The sequence below is a fragment of the Geotrypetes seraphini genome, chromosome 15 (genome assembly GCF_902459505.1).
Source record: "Geotrypetes seraphini chromosome 15, aGeoSer1.1, whole genome shotgun sequence".
In the NCBI taxonomy this organism is placed as follows: Eukaryota; Metazoa; Chordata; class Amphibia; order Gymnophiona; family Dermophiidae; genus Geotrypetes; species Geotrypetes seraphini.
The window spans coordinates 45,061,840-45,082,467 of record NC_047098.1 but is presented as its reverse complement, the minus strand read 5'-3'; the positions used below and the strand labels follow the sequence as shown (position 1 = coordinate 45,082,467).

Sequence of the window (20,628 nt, the reverse complement as noted above, 5' to 3'; positions counted from 1 at the left end):
AAATATGTTGCAAAAATTTAGGGAAAGGCCCAAAAACTAATTTGCTCTTTTTCACTTCAATTTCATTTAAAGTGCAGAATTTTTACATCTTTCCTAACATAACACACTGTGTCGACTGTCTACATTCTATCTGGATATTTTCAATATAGTGACTCAGATTTCTTGAACTATCTCACCAGGGAGGAAGCCAGTCCACATCAGAATGTGAGGAAACCCTGCACTTGCTCAATGTCCATGGCTTATACACAATTCCAGATGTTCTGTACATTAATAATGTACCAACTGAAAACTACTTTTTGAAACTCTAGAATGTGCAAATTACATTAAAACCTCTTTGCTCTTATTAATGGCACTATTACAATCCTAGAAATCTGGAAAATGCTGTTTAGTATTTAACTTTTATTTTTTTATACTTTTTAATACTGTTGCTTACTTTAACATCCAGATGGTCAGTCTTAATGTTTTTATTAGGACTAGGCTAAACAGACTTCAATCTAGATTAGTAGGGGTTTGTTTGTTGTTGTTGTTGTTTCTTTTTGCATAATTTGTGTAGCAGGTAAATACTTGTGTTTTTCTTACAAGAAATTACATCTTATATGCTCCCCATCATATAATAAAACTTGAAAAATCTGCAGTTTTCATTCTGTAAAACAGTTCAGCTTTGATGTTTAAGACATATAGACTATACTTAGACTAGTGGTCTATAGTCATCCCCATGTATTTGCATTAAAGACATGATTTAATAACTGATTTTTCCCTCTACATTCTGAAGGTAATTTTATAAGAAGCTGCCTAACCTGTGTAACAGGACTGCATGTTACTCCAGTATTAAAAAAGAATGTATAGGATCTTCATCTTATGAAGATACCTAATTAGTTACAATAGATGATGGGGGTGTCTTTTGTGGGATCTGAAGAATTGTGTCTACCAGTGGAAGAAGGAGAACCATGCTGATCAGAGTTTACATCAGTTATTTCAGATCAGGAAATAGATTTGGTTGCTTCCCTTTCTGTTGCTACTTATAGTAAGGAGCTGCTGTTGGCATTTAAAATTGATAATGGTGTAGTAAAACTGGAAAAATCAGAACCCATGTTGTTAGGTGCCATCAGTTTGTGTTCAAGTCCTAATCTAATATAATAAAATGCTAGGTCGCGCATGCGCACTAAAAAAATCGTGTTCCCTGATCCGTCGCGAAAACACGATTGCGCATGCGCGGATTTTACGTCACCACTTGCTCGCGACGACTTTCAAATAATAAAAAAAAAATTACACAGCTGCGGCGGCCTTCCTCACCGTGAATGGTACCGGCTCCTCTTTCGAACTGCACCAGGATCGAGAGAGGAGCTGCAGCGCTGGTTTTCAACTTAAAAAAAAAACCACAACTGGAGATCGCCGCTCTCACCCAGCTCCCACTATGCAAACCCCCCCCCCCCCATGGGAGGATGCGCCGCAGCAAAGTGCTGCACAGGTACTGGAGGGGGAGAGATATATCGCTTCTGCACCGGTACAAACATCCCTCCAGCGTTGGCACTCGCTGCACGTTAAACAGGCTACTTCGGGCTTTCTCCTGCAGTTGAGTCCCTTTGCCGCGTCACTGATGACGTCATCAATGACGCGACAAAGAGACTCAACGGCAGAATAAAGCAGAAGCAGCCTGTTTAACGTGCTGCGGCTGCCAACACTGGAGGGAGGTTTGATATTAAAGTCATCTTGCTGGGAGGGTCACAAAGTCAGCGGGGGTTGGGCTGGGAGGGGAAAGAAGCGTCTGCCTCGGGTGCTTCAGGCAGCAGCAGCGTTTACAATTCGCTGCTGTTGCTGGCTTCAGGCCTTCCTCTCTGGCCGGTCTTGCCTACTTCCTGTTTTCATGAAGACAGGACGGGCCAGAGAGAAAGACCTGAAGCCAGCAACAGCAATGAATTGTGAATGCTGCTGCTGACCAATGAAGTAGTTAAATGAGGAAAGGGAGCAGAGGGGGGGAGAATGGCTTGGAGGGAAGGAGGAAGGTATGCCAGACCAAGGCAAAAGGAAGGAGGAGATGGAGAGAGGCCATATGGGACAGAGAGATGGAAAGAGAAGAGAGGGCAGTGAATGGAAAGGGCAACATAGAGGGTGAACAGTATTCTAGCACCCGTTAATGTAACGGGCTTAAAGACTAGTGACTTGATAATATCATCAAGTTTTCGTGGCAGAAAACAGAAGTAGATTGCTGGACCTTTCTTCTGCACAGTATAAATTTGATGTTGTTGCTGTTATTGCATCAAATGTGATACTCTGCCTCCAATACTGCCCATTTGCTGATGCCCAGATGGGTGGTACATCATTAGTTTGACATCTCCGCTGAAACCTGTCCACCTTGGGAGGCCCTGCTGGTAGTGAAACTACCAACGGCATAGCTTTCAGCTTCACAGATTCGTGCAAGCCTCAGTGGCACAAGCCCGTGCACCATGACTGGAGCAAGACCAAAGAGGTGGCATTTTCAGATATTTTGGCAGCTTTTCATTCTGTCAATCCATTCTATGCTGATCCAGCAACTTGGGCTTTTTAGGTCTTGGCTCAAAAGTGATGGCATAGCTTTTATCATATTTAACTGAGAGAAAGATGCAGATCAGTTTTGGAACACAAAAGTCTTCCACCTTTTAGATGTTTAAAGGGATCTGTCTTGTCTGCACTACTATTTAATTTGTATACCCACCTATTTTTGCTTACAATTCTGTGTGTATCTCTTCTGATATGTGCAAGTGATATATGCACTCCGACAACCAGAAATATTAGATAAATTAGTCTTTAAGCCCTTTACATTAACGGGTGCTAGAATAGATGTCTTTCTTTCTTTCTGTCTCTCTACCTCCTGCTGTATTTCTCTCTCCCTGACCCCCTTTCTCTGTCTGTCTTTCTGTCCCTCTTCCTGCCCCTGTGTCTTTCTTCCTTTCTTTCTGTCTCCCTCCCGCTGTCTGTCTGTCTTTATTTCTATCTTTCTCTCTCCCTGCTCCATATGTAACATTCCCTTCCCCTTAATTTCCCTGTGCAGCAGTATTTCCCTCTGCGTCCATTTCTCTGAGCAGCAGGTCCCTGTGCAGCAGCATTTCCCCAACCCCCCCCTTTGCTTCCCGCGGTGTGGCCTACCATCACACTCGCAGTGGTCAAGGAGATCGAGAGGGCACAGCAGGAAAAACGGCACTACCGGTAGAAGTTTATTTTTAAGTTTAAAGTTGCCGCCGCGGCTCCTCTCATGATCGCTGCCTGCGTCGGAAGCCTTCTCTGACGCAGGTGCGGCTCGTGAGAGGAATCACCGCAGCACCTTTAATCTTAACAATAAACTTCTACCGGTAGTGCCGCTTTTCCTGGATTTAGGTTTGCGCGAGGTGGATAGCAGGTAGGCCAGCGGTTTAAGGCCCGTCTCCCATTTTACTTGCCCCCGAGCGCCAATTCTATGCATATGCCCGCCGCCAGCACTCCCAATGACCTCCTCACGGTCCAATGCGGTCAGCCATAGCGATGTTTCTCTGACGGTGGGTGAGTGAGGGTGGGAGGGGGGAGTCGCGGTGTGTTTGATGCCTCTGTCAATCGGCCACTGCCACAACTAAGCGCGCATGCGCACTCCTACCTGCGGTGCCCTACAGCGCACAGAAAATGGGAGCACGCAGGTGGGAGTGCTCATGCGCGGATTAGGGTTTTAGCTTTTTAGTGCATACCAGAATAAGTCAGGAACTACAGGCTGGCACAAATACGAGAGCAGATTTCCAACCTCTCTCTGCACATATTCAGAAAATACGCTTATAAGTGTAACCTTTAACCGTGGGAAACGAAAATACAGAATTTTTACACAATGATGGTTTTCTATTTGTGAACAAAATGAGAGACTGTATCAGAAGTCTGAAAGCTAATAAAAGAAAATAGGATTTAATTGTTTGAAGTTTCCGTAACATGAAGTAACTTCTCTTGACCAGAGCATTAATTTGTGAGTCAAAAGACATATTGCGGTCCAAAAGGACACCCAAGATTTTAATAACCGGTATGATAGGATAAACATTCCCAATGTTATAGAATCCTCTTTAACTTTAATATGTGGGAAGCCAAGAAAATTTTGTTTTTTCTGTATTTAATTTTAATTTAAAATCTTTCATCCATTGTTCCACTACCTGCATTATTGAATTTAGAATGTGCAGAATATCAGAAGATAGTGAATTGAGAGGTACAACGATAGTTATGTCATCTGCAAAACTGTAAACATTAATTTTAAAAGAAATTAATCTTTCACCTGTGTATATTTTCTGCACATATTACTTGTGTATGTTTTGTGCCTTCCCATATTATTTTTCTTTCGTACTTATATTTTATTTGCTAGTTTTATTAAATGAAGTGCTGTTCCCAGGTGGATTTTACCTACTAGCATTCCTTTCGGAGAAACCTTGTGTTGGCAGTCTTTCCCTTGAAACCTATGAAATTCCAACAGACAATCTTAGCACAGGAAATCCAGATACAGTACTAAAGTAGTAAAAAACAAGAACAGCACTGGTAACAGAAGTGTTTGAATCAAATGATTATTTTGTTCAACATATGGGGAGACAGAAGACATTCAAAATTTAAAATATCAAGAAATGCAATCATAAACCAAGAATATATGGCAGAAAGATACATAAATATTTCCATTTGGAAGATATGCCATGTGCAAAAACAAAGTCCTCAAAAGTCTCAGTTGTCAGATGTTCCCCAACGCAGATGCTTTCGATGTGGAAGGCTGTGATGTCTTCTCGGAACAACTATTTTTGTTGGAGTTTTCGACTCTTAATGGTACATTTTTGCAGGGTAGAACACCACGTGCAGGATTCAATGCGGTGTTCTGGGCCAAGGCATTGTAAGCACCAACTATGTGGGTCAGTGATGGAAATCTGCCGTTGGCACCTGCATCACTTTTTAAAACTGGTTAGTGGCTGGAACATCGATGGAAAAACCGCCTCAGCCAAATTGAATTCAATGGCTGAGGAAAAAGAAGAGGCCTCGATGGGCAAAGCCCGTCAGATGAAAAAAGCAAGGAAAAAAATGTCCCAGGCTGTTTTTTGTTTTCTTTAAAAAATAAACTAGAAAAATAAAATAAATAATAAGAAAAAAAAGACCCATGAGAGAGAAGGCAAAGGCAAAAATTGAACAATGTTCAAAAAGCAAGACTTCTTAGCTCCACGAAAACTAAGAACTGAGGAGCCGTGAGCAGTGTTGGGCAGGAAGGCACTCGCGCATGCGCCGTGCGAACAGTTCGTGAACTTTCTCAAGTTCTTAAAATGGCAATGCACTTTTAAAGCTGTCCGTACTGGGGCTCTGTGGATGATGTCACCCACATGTGAGAATATGCTGCCTGTTTGTCCTAGGATAAGGCTAAGACCCCCACATGAAGACAATGCCTCACCTCAGGCAGAAGCCCAGATGAGGGAAAAAGTAAAAAGAGTTTAAAAAAACCCAAACGAAGAACAGAAAATAAAGTTTAAATTTAAACCATGATCAAAGCCCAAAATACAAACGGGCCAAAGGCAACGTTGATCAGACGAAGTCCAGAAAAACACACTTATTCGCTTCATGGAAAACAAAGAACTGAGGAACTGCTCAACTGAATTATGCAATTTTGTTTCAACAATTTTAGTAATTGCATTAACCAGCACCAGCTCCAGGAGATAGTGCAGCAACCTCAAAGCAATGGTAAGGAGGTCCAAGAATTCTAACAGTTCATGAAAAACAGTAATAAAATTAGATGGATCACTACAAGAAATTATAGGCTGTAGCACTGCCTTCCTCACTGTATACTTTGACTTTGATATAACACATATTGAACAAATCATCAAGGCTTCAGACGCCAAGCAAGATACATCTTAATGCAGACAGGTCGGCGACATGGACTCTTAATGGTTCTTATCTTAATCATGTTTAAAAGCATTTTAGATTTCTGAGTAATTTTTTTCACTTTGTAACATTCTCTTTTATAAGGTGTTTTTGCTAGAAGTAGCTACTGACCATAAATGCACAGATGCTGTATCAGATCATCAATTTATTTCCAAGTTATTTACTGAACCTCAAAATCATCCATAAACGTCTCATTGTTGCTGTGACAAAAAGCAATAGGGGTTAAAAAAAATTGGTTTCCAAATATAAAATGGATTTTCTAGTCCTGTTTTGTTATGAAAGCATTGTAATGTTAAACCTTGAGACCTATGACATACTGTATCTACTAAGGCTCCAATGCTCAAAAGCTTACCATGCAAATAAGACTGGTTATAGCCAGTCTTACTTGCAAGTTAGATCAGTGTACAAAAGGTTCTTGAGGGCGGGGGAGAGGGGGAGGGGGAGATGTCTTTTACCAACTGTAGTAGCGGTCATCGAGAAATCTATGAAAATGCATTACAAGGAACTCACCTTTTACTATCTAAACTTTTCAAGCAGCTCTGGAGCTATCAGCAACTTCTCTGGTAGGAGCAGTTTGCTTAAATTTTAAATTCTGGAGTGTGTATGTTGTTTGCATGTGTATTCCATGCCTAAAAGCTGCATCTAAAATCGCCATGAAACTCAAAAACAGAACACTTCCAAACTTGCTGCAACAAGAGAGGCTTCAGATGCAGCTGAAACTTTTCTTTTCTTTTTTTGCCCTTGCTGCTGCTTATCTCCAGAGCTTCAGGAATCACAGTCTTGTATTCTATAGGGCCTGTGCACAAGAGCTGCGCCTACCATTCAGCTCTTGTGCGCAAGTGTCAGGCACAGTTCCTCCCCCTTTCACTGCGGTACTCGGCACAGAGTGCATATAATTTGCATGCTGTTTGTGTTAAGCATTGCCTGGCAAATGAAAGTCATGCTCAATCCAGTGTTTTCTACTGGGTTGCAGTTCTGTGCATCCGGCCCTAAGTAATGTTATACATGTAATCTGAAAAATGTACTTCTCAGTACATGAGAGATACTTACCGTATATGGTCAGATGCAAATACACTGCATATTGGTAAGATGAAGGCTTTGTTATATTTTTTCAACTTTATATAGATGACAAAACAATTTAAACCTAGCATTTACATTATAGAAGCTAACTGAGCGATATGACTAAGCATTTCACATTCAATATTTTAAAATTTCATGATATATGTACTTTGTAGTGAACATGAACTAAGATTTTCTGTCTGTGGAGCAATGGCAAGAGAGAGCTGCAATCTAGTTACTGATCAGAAAGGAGAATACTATTTACAGCAGGCCCCACGTCATCTAAAAGTGTTAGCTGAGAAAAGTCTTGCATGCAATGACAAGTAATGACATCTTTGTAAATGTTTGCAATACCAACAAATATTAAAATGTGGGAAATGCTACAAATTCTCAGCTTTCCCATCAAGCAGCGTTTCTTGATGAGAAAAGATTTTACTCATGGTCTTAGTTCCTATTACAGCTTCTGCTTAGTCACAATTTGAAGATTATTGGAGCCAAAACATTAATAAAATAAAAGGGCAAAATAAACAAGTCACTGTAATATAGAATAGCATACTAAGATAAAAAGAGATTATGTACTTAACCTGGTAACCTCTTTTCCAGTAGACAGGTGAGACTTCTAAACAGTAGGGTTATTTCCCCATAGCCGCATGCTGCTGCAGAGGTAATCCACTCCGGATTTTTCACTCTGCCTCTGTTATACTTCACTGGGCTCTCTAGCTCCACCTTCAGGAAGTCCAAGCACGTAGAGCCACCCAATACACGTGAAGGAGAGGCATCTGTAGCAACAGGTTTAAACAAATTGTTCTGCTCAAAAGTAACTAAACAGTACCGTTAACCGTCAACACTGGCTTCAAAAGAGCTCAGAAACTACTCCCCAAAAACTTGAAAACATATGTACAAATTCTTCCCAGCCCCCAAGGGCTAACGGGCATCCAAGAATCAGCATGGAGGAGCATAAACAGATTGAAAACTTTAAGCAGGTGCAGGAAGGACAGGGCGAGAGTCTAGAATGTCTCACCTATCTACTGGAAAAAAGTTTACCAGAGTAAGTACATACAGTAATCTCTTTTTCCAATGCAATAGATGAGACATTTTAGACAAGTGTTTCTCAACTTCAAGCCAAATACCCCCTAAGTCTAACAAATATCAACCGAGTACCCCCAGCCAAGCTCTCCCCAGACCTGATCCCCATAATAATAATACTAATTGTAATGCAATTTCTTCCATTCATTTTTTAAGGTGGCCACTCCAGAAGGGAAGTTTCTGTCTGCGGGTTTCTGGTAGATAGACGCGGTCCGCTGCCATGTTGAAAAGAACTCCCAGATATTCCAGTGACTGTGCGTCAGATGGCTCTTCCTGAAGTTGATAATCCAACCTAGATCTTCCAAAACCTGGAGCACCCGCTCTACCGTGTATCATACCTTGGCCAACATGGAGCTCTGATCAGCCAGTCATCCAAGTAAGGGTGAATCTGGAGCCCCATCTTACGCAGGTAAGCCACCATTACCACGGTGAAGATCTGGGGTGCTGTCGCCAGTCCAAAAGGAATGACACAAACTGGTAATGGTGTTCTAGAACATGAAACCGCAAAAATTTGCAGTGGGCCAGAAAAATGGGAATGTGCAAGAACACCTCTTTGAGGTCCAAACAGGTAAGAAACTCTCCTGGGGCCACAGCTGCAATGACCGAAAGCACTGTCTCCATTCAGAATTGAGGAATCTTGAGAGCTGCATTCATGTGCTGAAGATCCAGAATAGCCCTCCAAATCTTCTGAGACTTTCTTTGGCACGATAAAGTAAATTGAGTATCTGCCTGAACCCGAGAGGTCAGGTGGTATTGGCTCTATAGCTTGAATATCCAGAAAGTGCTGAATGGTGGTTTGAATCCTGAACATTTTGTCTGGGTGACCAGGAGAGTCCATGAATCGATCTGTGAGAGGTAGAGCAAATTCCAGCTTGTAACCCAACTGAATAATGTCCAAGACCTACTGGTCAGAAGTAATGTGCATCCAGGCAGGAAGAAATGCTGAGCGCCAGCCCCCTATCTGCAGAGGGGCATCCCTTGGCCTGGCGTCATTGAGCCTTTCTGGCAGAGGGTACAGAATGGGAGGTGGAAGGCTGGGAACGCCTGTAGTCTGTAATTGTCGTCAGGAGTACTGGGATAATCTCTGTGACATGGCATTTGCATATGGTCTGGAATGCTGCGAACCACAAAAATTAGAGCGCCCAATCCTGGCAAGAATCCACATGAGGAGAGCCTAAAGATTCCATCCCAGCAAGTTTCCAGGCAAAATTTACAGTTTTGAAGATGCAGGGAACTTTAGAAAAAAAGACTGCTAAAATCCAAGATGGCTGTCATCAAAAAATTTACACTAAAATTGTGATTTTTTTTCACACTTTCCAAACAGTAAAAACAGCAATTTTAGGACTTGAGGAAATGGAGAAGACGCCAAGGGATAAGTCCTGGTTTTCCCCTCCTGTCATGTGGGCTGCAGAAAGAGCTTGAAGGTGAGCTTCTGCCCACAGAAAGAACATCTGAGTCTCTAAGAGTAAGGGAGTGCTTCTGGTGCCTCCCTGTCCACATACGCTACTGCTGTAGCATTGTCAGAGAATACTCTTACAGCTTTTCCCTAGACGATCTTTTCCAGTGACTTCAAGGCCAGCCAGATCCTGAAGCTCCAGATGATTTATGGACCACCTCTTTAAATCAAGTAGTCCCAGCAAAGAGCTCCCCAGCCCAAAAGACTGGCAGTCATGAGAGTCACCCACTCGATATTTGGAGAGGCATACCCTTCGACAAGGAGGTTTCCTGAAGCTGTTTCTTGCTGTCCCTGCCCATGGGAGTTGCATCTGAAGCAAATGCATTTGGAGGGTAGAAATCCGAGAAAACCATATGTTCTGGGAAGTGAGAGGCTGTATAGAAAAAGAGGTAACCAGAATAAGAAGGGCAGTGCTGATGCCCCTGTATAGGTCATTGGTGAGGCCGCACTTAGAGTATTGTGTTCCGTTTTGGAGGCCGTATCTGGTGAAGGATATAAAAAGACTTGAAGGGGTCCAGAGGAAGGCTACAAAAATGGTTTGAACAAAAGGGGGTTTGAACAAAAAGAAGTATGAGAAGAGACTAGAAGACCTAAATATGGAAGAGCAACAGGGGAGATATGATACAGACGTTTAAATGCTTAAAAAGTATTAATATAGAAACAAATCTTTTCCAGAGAAGAAAAAATAGTACAATTAGAGGGCATAATTTGAAGTTACAGGGAGGAAGATTTAGGAGCAATGTTAGGAAATTCTTCTTCACGGAGAGGGTGGTAGATGCCTGGAATGCCCTCCCGAGGGAAGTGGTGGAGAGAAAAATGGTGATAGAATTCAAAAAAGCGTAGGATAAAAATAGAGGATCTCTAATTAGAAAACAAAGGATGTAAATTAAAGAACTAAGGCCGATATTGGACAGACCTGCATGGTCTATGTCCCATATATGGTGATTCAGTGTAGGCTGGGATAGGATGGACATCAATGGGAACTCCACTAATTTGGAACATGAGAATGTTACTGGCCAGACTTTATGGTAGATATCCTGCAACCAACGGGATGGTTGGATAGGCTGGAGTGAGCTTGGATGGCAATTTCAGCATTTGGAACCTAGTACAATACCAGACTTTACAGTCTATGGCCCAGAAATAAAGAGACAAATTAATTTAATAATGTATTAATTTTATTAAAAAATTTATACAATGCATACAACTATGCGGTTTCCATATCACATACATAAAATATTGTTTCCCTACAATTATCACATATAACATAAACAACATCATTAATCGTTATAAACAGGGATAGAGCACAAATTCAATCAATTCAGAAATACAAACAAGCTTTAAATCATACATTGCCGTCAAAAAAATTCTGAAAGGCGATTATCAACTGAAATATACCTTAGCATAAGAATGCATTGGCGATAATTGACTTTTCAGCATTTTCTTAAAATTCATCCTCCCCATACAAAACTGCAGGATACCAGGTAAGGCATTCCATAGTTCTACACCAGCCACAGATATCATTGATACTCCGATCCTAGCATGAATAGTCAACATTTTACCCTCCAAACTTAATTTCATCCCATTTACATCCCTAAGCTCTCTTCTCAGTTTATAGATCTCAAAGAATTCTTGTAATATCTTTGGGGGAAGCATGATACAATGGCTGATATATAATCGCAACAAACTTAAACTGCACTCTTTGTTGCATAGGTAACCAGTATAGTTTCTTCAACACAGGAATTATATGGGTACTCCTAGGAACCCCTGTGATTAATCTTGCAGCAGAGTTGATAAGCATTTGCAAAGCCCTCAACTTCCCTTTCACAACTCCTAAGTATAGTGAATTACAATAATCTACCCTATTCAGGATCAATGTCTGAACCACAGTACGGAAACCATATTATGGTAATATTGGCTTCAATCTATAAAGCATTTGAAGTTGCATATATCCCGCCCAGATTATTTTAAATATTTGGTTTTCCATTGTCAAACAACTATCTAAGCACACTCCCAAGACAGTCATCTCCTTTTTTACTGGCAGTTTTTTCCCCATAACAACCACCTTTTCCAACTCAAAATTATCTCTCTGGCCTTTCACCACCATTACCTCTGTTTTGTTAACATTTAATTTCAAAAAATGTTCACTCATCCAACTTCCGATCATTATCATATATTTTTGCAAGCAAAGATCTATATTAAGGATGTCTTTTGTCATAGAAGAATAACAGAATATCATTGGCATATATTCTGTATTGCTCACCCATCTCTTTAAACTTCTTTCTCAATGAGGCCATATAGATGTTAAACAGCATTGCCGATAAGGCTGACCCTTGTGGGACTCCTTTTTTAACTTCCACTATTCTTGATACCACACCCTTACTTCTCACCCCTAATGCTCTTTCATTTAGATAAGATGTGAACCATTTAACACATCTCCTGCTAAACCTAGTTGTTTCAATTTCACTAATAAAATTTCCAAATTTATAGTGTCAAATGCACCAGAGACATCCAAGGATACCATGAGATATTTTCTTATGATTACCTATACCTTCCCTCAAAGTCTCCAATACTGAGATCATTAACAATTCGACACTGTGTGCACGTCGGAATCCAAATTGGAACTCATCAAGGCAATTTTTTTGTAGTATAGAATCATTTAACTGATTCAACGCTACTTTCTTGATTACCTTTCCTTAAAATGGAACTACAGAGATAGGATGAAAATTTTTTAAATCCTCAACATCCAAACCCTTTTTCTTTAACACAGGAGTTACAGTTGATTCCTTACATGCCTTAGATAGTTCTCCTTCAATTAAAGATTTATTAACAAAAGAAGTAACAAAAGTGCATGATGTAACAGGTATCTGACGTAAAATATTTGAATTACAAGGATCCAAAATAGCTTGGGTCAGTGAAATATGAGCAATTACTTCACTACTTCCTTCCTTAGTCACAGAGCAAAAAATCGCCACAATTCAATTGATTCATCCTCATCATTCTCTGTTACTTTCTCCCGTGAAACCATTGTACACAATCTCCCCCAATTTCTTCTATAGATAGCTAGCATATTTATCAGCATCTGGTTGTTCTTCACTATTAAGCTGGTTGTTCCCATGTAATAAAAATTTACATGTCCTATTTTCTAATGGGTATAACTTATAGGCAGACTGGATGCCGTCATTTACTAACAGCTCCAGATGGCTCTTCTTGAAGTTGACAATCCAGCGCAACCACTGGAGCAATTCCAACACTCATTGCATTACCATTTTGCACGCCTGCCTGCTTGGATGGGGCTCTAATTAGCCAATCATCCAGGTAGGGATGTACCTGGATCCCCATCTTACAAAGATGAGCCACAATCACCAACCTAACCTTGGTGAAAGTGCAAACTAGAAATGCTGTTGAAGTATGTGAAGCTTCAAATATTTTCTGTTTGCTGGAAAGATGGAACTATATAGATACATTTATTTCTTTATTTCGATTTCTATCCTGTTTTCCCAGAAGCTCAGAACATTCACAATCATTTGAAAACAGACTAGTCATGACAACAAATAGGTTACAGTAGACAATAACAGAGCTTATTCTAGAGACCAGACTGGTCATAGCGAAGAGTACTAGGAGAAGTATATTGAAGCAGTTTTTGATGGCCCGATTGGCGGAAGAGGAAGGTCTTTATTGCTCTGCGAAAGGTCATTAGTGAGTCTAGCGACTTGATCTATGTGGGTAGTCGGTTCCATAGCTGAGATAGGAAATGGCTGTAGGATCTTTTGTACGCCGTACTCATTCGGAGAGATCTTCCTGAGGGAATGCCGAGTCGTTGTTCTGCTTTGGGGCGGAGGGGGCGGTTAAGGGTGTATAGGAGTAGCTTGGATGCTATGAGGGAGACTAGAAATTCTCCAGGAGTCAGAGCTGTGATGACCGACTGGGCCGTTTCCATGTGGAAATGGAGGATCTTCAGAAAGGCATTCATCACCTTGAGATCCAAGATGGGCCTCCGGTTCTCTGTGCCTTTCTTGGGCACGATGAAGTATCTGGAGAATCTGCCTGAGCCCAACGTCAGGGACAGGCTCTATGGTCCGAATGTCCAGAAGACTTTGGCCTCCTTTTCAGGCCATTCAGATCCAGAGGAAGGCGATAAAACTCGATCTGGTGATCCACTTAGATGATATCCAACAGCCATTAGTCTGAGGAAATTTACTCCCACTCCCTCCAAAACGCTGACAGCTCTCCTCCCACCGCCCACCCCCCCAACCTCCAATATGCAGAGGTGTTGTTGCCAACATGGTATCATTGGGGCTTCTTGGAGGGAGGGTTGACATGAGCCCTTAAGGCAGGGGTGTCCAATGTCGGTCCTCGAGGGCCGCGATCCAGTCGGGTTTTCAGGATTTCCCCAATGAATATGCATTGAAAGCAGTGCATGCAAATAGATCTCATGCATATTCATTGGGGAAATCCTGAAAACCTGACTGGATTGCGGCCCTCGAGGACCGACATTGGACACCCCTGCCTTAAGGTCTGCTGGCATCTGGAACTGCTGAATCGCTGTCTATAACTCTGGAAGGAACTCTGGACAGAGGCCCCCTGGTTATACTGCCAAAAATAACAGGTCAGATGAAAATTGCTCCTACTCCTGCCCAGAAGTTGGTGTGGTCTTTCCAGAAGAGACCTAGGAAGGAGATCTGCCACGCTAGCCATAAGGTCATCAAGGCCCTTACCAAAAAGCATCTGTCTCTTAAAAGGGCAGCCTGTTCAAGGTAGCCTTGGAGGCTAGGTAGCCTGCCCACTGCCTGATCCAGGGAATTCTATGAGCTAAGACAGCGTAAACCAACGCCTTGATCATGACCCTGTTAAGGTCATATAAGACATCTGGAGGCAAGCATCCATTGCAGTCTGGTGAGGCAAGCCTGAGCAACCAACAAAGCAGCAGCAGCAGCCTTGATTGATCCCCAGAGCTTTTTCAAAATCATGTCCACCTTGAGGTCTTGAACATCTTTCAGCATAACACCACTCTCACTTGGGAGAGCTATACATTTGGTGACCTGAGCCACTGTTGAATCAAGTTTCAAGTTTATTTCAATTTGATATATGGCCTATTTCACAATCTAAGCGGTTTACAAAGAAATTGAATAATAAAACCAAATTCAATTAAAAATCAGAGACAATACTAGATACATAAGGAATGTAGGGAAAATACTGTTACAATTATTGTTATTAAAAAAAAAAAAATAAGTAAAATTGGCAATGGTGCAAACAATGAAGGCAAAGGATAGACAGATTAAAAGCCTATTCTGGAAGCACTAAAAATATTATTATCGAAGGACTACCTCCATTTACATATCAAATGTGTCCTTAAAGAGAAAGGTTTTAAGTGTTGTTTTAAATTTGGAAGTGCAGTTTTCTTGTCTGAGATTACTAGGAAGGCTATTCCACAGTGTAGGCAGTACAACAGAAAAAATAGTTTTGCGGGCAGTGTCGTAAACTATTTGGTGAATGGAAGGAACAGAAAGGAGATTTTGCTGGGTTGATTGAAGTAAGTAGTATATGGAAGTAAAAATAGTATGTGGATGTAAAAGTCTATCTATAATGCCCACATTCGGCTGCTCGAATAGCTACTGGAACTCCGGTGCCATGGGATAAAGTCTGGATATGACCTTGTCAACCCTCAGGGACCTCTCCAGGGTCTCTCACTGTACCCAGTGCAATAATATCCAGATGCGCAAGAAAAAAGGAGGTCCAAGTGTTGGAGCTACTCATGACCGTGCACTGGGAAGTGGAGGTTGGAGCCTCCAGTTTCAGTTCTTTAATAGCATTGACAATAAAGTGGCAGAAGAAGCGGCGGAGCCGAGGGTCATCCCCCTTGTCAGGAGCCAGGGAGGCATCTTGACTGCTGGACCCAAACAGGGAGCCAGAGTCATCCAGAACTGAATCCGAGTCCAGAGACAAAAACGGCATGGTATCTGACCTCCAATCTGGTCAGTCTGGCTCAGAAAGGTCATTGGAGCTAAGGTCTGGCCTGCTCAACTGAGAAGTAGACACCAGAGGAAAGGACACTCCCTGAGTTGACAGCTGTGTGCCCACAGGCTGTGCTAACTGACCTGGTCTGGTCAGAAAGGCTCTCCACATCAGATTTACAAATTCTGGGGAGAAGCCTTATATAAGGGAAGCATATGAAGCCTGCAGAACTTCTGGTTGGGCTCTTGTGGGTTCGGCAGATTCCACACGCCTCTGCTTTACGTCACTGCAAGATAGGGAATCTAGATGGGACTTTGTACCCATTTCTCAGACCCACAGCGATTCAACAGCCTTAAAGAACATGGATGGAGCTAAGCATGAAGCTCCCACCCCTCCCTCAAATGTGCTGCAGCATGCGGTACACGGACGCTCCGCCAACGAACAACCGGCATAATTTTTACAAGTAATGATGTCCGGTCGATCAAAATCAAAATAGATGGATTTTGAGGCAGCTAAAGGCTTTTGAAAAAAGATCAATTGACATCCAAGATGGCTGATGACAGAACAATTGCACCAAAAATGGCTCACGGAGACTTAACTAAAAATTCAAAATCAGTGAAAAGGGGGTTTTGGAGGTGGGAGATCTAAACCTAACCTTAGAAATCCTCAAATTGAAGATTTTCAGACCCACCTTGATTTTCCCATAGGAAATAATGGGGCTGTACTCACAGTTCTGTTGAGGAGCCTGCCTGTCAGTTATTTTAGTGCAGCTGGAGAAAAGGAAAGGACTTTCTGCCTCAGATGCTTCCCAATCCAACTCCAAACCCAGAAATCTTCAGCTGCCAGTCGGACTGACCCCAACCTCCACCCCTATGGAACCTCGCAGCACGACGGGGGTAGGCAAACTACGCAACTGGCGCCCTAATACACTGAGGGTTCTTACACAGGGTGCCTACAGCCTGCACTCAAGCCACTGAGAAACTCAGACGGCGAGCTGGCTCCCAGGGGAATGGACCCAGAGCCCCGAAGACACATAGCAGGCTGGCTCCCTAGGTCCATCTGAAGGTTTGCCCTGCAGAACTGTAATCTGACTTAGCAGAACCTGCGTTCTTTCCCAGGCAGAGGATCCCAAAGAATAGAGTATCAGGGCACCAAAGTCTCAGAAAAACACTTAGTCCGAAAAGAAAAACAAAATTAAGCATAGCAGATCAGAATACCTCTGCACAGTTGTGGAAAGTGTTCAAAACTGTTAAGTATTCACACTTTTGCAAGTCCAGTTTGCAGGAATGGATTGATCACCATACGTATGAACTCCTGCATGGATGTAACAGAATCTGAGTTCAATACAATAGAAATTATTACAAAGTGATAGCCAGATATTCAATGCTCACTTAAAACACAATCTATCCGACATTTGGCAAATCATTTTTACCATATACATTTCAAGGAAAACTGATTGCCTGCATTAAGCTTCCCTTACCTTGTATGAAGACATAAAACAGAGCACCCCATGGCTTACAGTGTGGCATATAGAAAGCAAAAGTTCTCCCACTTCATCCTGGAATTCAAATGTCTCTGTATACTGGAATGTGGCACATAGTTTTCGACCCTTAGGACCTGTCCCTATGGTGCCAACCCAAACCTGCCAGATATAAGTATGGTTGTTATTTAGATCCTAGAAGTCCTTTTTGGCCTTAGGCCTGGCAAAGATAAGATAATAAATGGAAAATATATATTTTTCAATATAGTACATGGTAAAGGAGCTATATATACCTAACAGAACAGACTAAAATAAATAACAAATCAAAAATTAAGCCTGCTTGTAATAGGAATGGGGAGAATTTTCAAAAATATTTCAGAAGGCAAAGGTGAAAGTTACACAGTGCACTGTAAAAATCTTCATACCTAGAGCAGAGAAGTATCTTAATGGTAAGAGCTGGGAGCTGAGAAACAGAGAAGTCAGGGTACAAATTCTTCTGTTTGGCTCAAGTACAAATTTACATTGTGAGCCCTCTAGAGATAATTAATTCCCTGCTGTACCTGAATGTAACTTTCCTTGAACTATTATTAAAAAGATGAAAGCAAAATCCAAGTAAATAAAATACATCTTTGCACATTTTTCACATTGTGTAAAATTAAAGTTCAAAATGCATTAGAGATATTGATTCATTAATCTACACAACATATTGATCTGTTGGTCTCCTGTAACAAATGTTTTCCATAAACAACAGGACTGATCAGGCATATGGTAGAAGTGGGTAACGTCAGTGCATGTTGCCAGAATAGAACAGCTCTCCCAGATCTCGGAGCTGAGTGCAAAGTTCTGAGAATGTGCAGCAATCTCCTCAACAACTGTATATACTCGAATATAAACCAAGGTAACCTCCTCCCCCCCCAAAAAAAAAAAAAAGTAGGGAAAAAAAGTAGACTCAAATATAAACTGAGGTTAGAAATTTAGGTATACGAGTTTTCAGGGATCATGCCATAAGTAATCACTAATTTTTCAGTTGGGGCTTTTTTTTTGAGTCCAATAAAGCTAAAGGAGATCCAACAAATATTTTCCTACTTGAGGCCGCAACACCAGCCAAAGTTTCCAGACTTCTATCCTCACCAGAACACCTGGCCTCAGTCACACATGCAGAAAACAGAAAAAAACCTTTTCAGATACAAACCCACAAACTAAAAGTACTATTGTACACAAACGAAACCCTAATGTGCCAGACTCTGCAAACAGTACACACACACCCCCCAAAAAAGAAAGAAATGCACTTCTACCTGAACAGTCCAAAATATTTTAAAAAAACATGTAAATTTTCAAAATTGACTTATTTCAATCACTAAATTGAAAATAAAACCATTTTTTTCTACCTTTGTTATCTGGTGATTTTATTTTTTTTATCTTGTTCCATCTGTGCTCCTTCACTTTTTGCACTGATTTTCATATTCAGTTTTCTTCCATTTTCTGCTTCCATCTCAAATCTATCTTTCCAACTCTTCCCCTTCCCTTCATCCATGTACCCCATCTCTTCCCCTTCCATCCATCCATGTGCCCCATCTCTTCCCCTTCCCTCCATATGCCACCATCTCCTTCCTCTCCCCTCCATCCATGAGCCCCTGTTCCTCTTCTCTCTGCCCCTCCCATTCAGCATCGCTCCCTTCTTCTTCCCCCAAATGTTCTTCCACCTGGTTCCAAAGCCCCCCCCCTTCCACCACAAAAACTACAAAGAGGGTCACTGACGCAAAAGCAAATCTCTTGAGCTGTCTGTGGTCTCCTCTGCACAATTCCTTTGCAGCGGTCTGCCCAAATGAAAACAGAAAGTTGCTTCAGAGGGGGGATGGACAGTGGCAAAAGAAAAGTACAGAGGAGGCCACCAGCAGCACTGGAGAATCAAAGAACAGTGGCTTAGGCACTCCTATCCTCCACTAACCATGTAAATCAATGCTCTATTCCTGGACTCTACCTTAATAAGTACCGTATTTTCACGCATATAACGCGCGCGTTATACGCGTTTTTACCTACCGCGCATACCCCTCGCGCGTTATATGCGTGAGCGCGGTATACCAAAGTTTTAAAACATAGTTCCCACCCCGCCCGACGCCCGATTCACCCCCCCAGCAGGACCGCTCGCACCCCCACCCCGAACGACCGCTCGCACGCGCTCCCACCCGCACCCGCATCCACGATCGGAGCAAGAGGGAGCCCAAGCCCTCTTGCCCGGCCGACTCCCCGACGTCCGATACATCCCCCCCCCCCCCGGCAGGACCACTCGCACCCCCACCCCGAACGACCGCCGACTTCCCGACAATATCGGGCCAGAAGGGAGCCCAAACCCTCCTGGCCACGGCGACCCCCTAACCCCACCCCGCACTACATTACGGGCAGGAGGGATCCCAGGCCCTCCTGCCCTCGACGCAAACCCCCCTCCCCCCCAAGAACCTCCGACCGCCCCCCAGCCGACCCGCGATCCCCCTGGCGACCCCCACGACCCCCCACCCCCCTTCCCCGTACCTTTGGTAGTTGGGCCAGAAGGGAGCCCAAACCCTCCTGGCCACGGCGACCCCCTAACCCCACCCCGCACTACATTACGGGCAGGAGGGATCCCAGGCCCTCCTGCCCTCGACGCAAACCCCCCTCCCCCCCAAGAACCTCCGACCGCCCCCCAGCCGACCCGCGATCCCCCTGGCGACCCCCACGACCCCCCACCCCCCTTCCCCGTACCTTTGGTAGTTGGGCCAGAAGGGAGCCCAAACCCTCCTGGCCACGGCGACCCCCTAACCCCACCCCGCACTACATTACGGGCAGGAGGGATCCCAGGCCCTCCTGCCCTCGACGCAAACCCCCCTCCCCCCCAAGAACCTCCGACCGCCCCCCAGCCGACCCGCGATCCCCCTGGCGACCCCCACGACCCCCCCACCCCCCTTCCCCGTACCTTTAGTAGTTGGCCGGACAGACGGGAGCCAAACCCGCCTGTCCGACAGGCAGCCAACGAAGGAATGAGGCCGGATTGGCCCATCCATCCTAAAGCTCCGCCTACTGGTGGGGCCTAAGGCGCGTGGGCCAATCAGAATAGGCCCTGGAGCCTTAGGTCCCACCTGGGGGCGCGGCCTGAGGCACATGGGCCCAACCCGACCATGTGCCTCAGGCCGCGCCCCCAGGTGGGACCTAAGGCTCCAGGGCCTATTCTGATTGGCCCACGCGCCTTAGGCCCCACCAGTAGGCGGAGCTTTAGGATGGATGGGCCAATCCGGCCTCATTCCTTCGTTGGCTGCCTGCCGGACAGGCGGGTTTGGCTCCCGTCTGTCCGGCCAACTACTAAAGGTACGGGGAAGGGGGGTGGGGGGGTCGTGGGGGTCGCCAGGGGGATCGCGGGTCGGCTAGGGGGCGGTCGTAGGTTCTTGGGGGGGAGGGGGGTTTGCGTCGAGGGCAGGAGGGCCTGGGATCCCTCCTGCCCGTAATGTAGTGCGGGGTGGGGTTAGGGGGTCGCCGTGGCCAGGAGGGTTTGGGCTCCCTTCTGGCCCAACTACCAAAGGTACGGGGAAGGGGGGTGGGGGGGTCGTGGGGGTCGCCAGGGGGATCGCGGGTCGGCTGGGGGGCGGTCGGAGGTTCTTGGGGGGGAGGGGGGTTTGCGTCGAGGGCAGGAGGGCCTGGGATCCCTCCTGCCCGTAATGTAGTGCGGGGTGGGGTT

General features: G+C 43.9%; 1 protein-coding gene across 9 annotated transcripts in view; it reads right to left on the bottom strand.

Annotated features, from left to right (window-relative positions):
• Positions 1–20,628, bottom strand: part of BRIP1 (BRCA1 interacting protein C-terminal helicase 1) — a 354,698-nt gene that overhangs the window by 170,268 nt on the left and 163,802 nt on the right. For all 9 annotated transcript variants that reach the window (XM_033922791.1, XM_033922782.1, XM_033922790.1 and 6 more), the window contains one exon: positions 16,923–17,084. In XM_033922791.1, coding sequence (XP_033778682.1) covers positions 16,923–17,084 — 162 coding nt within the window. The remainder of the gene's footprint in view (positions 1–16,922; positions 17,085–20,628) is intronic.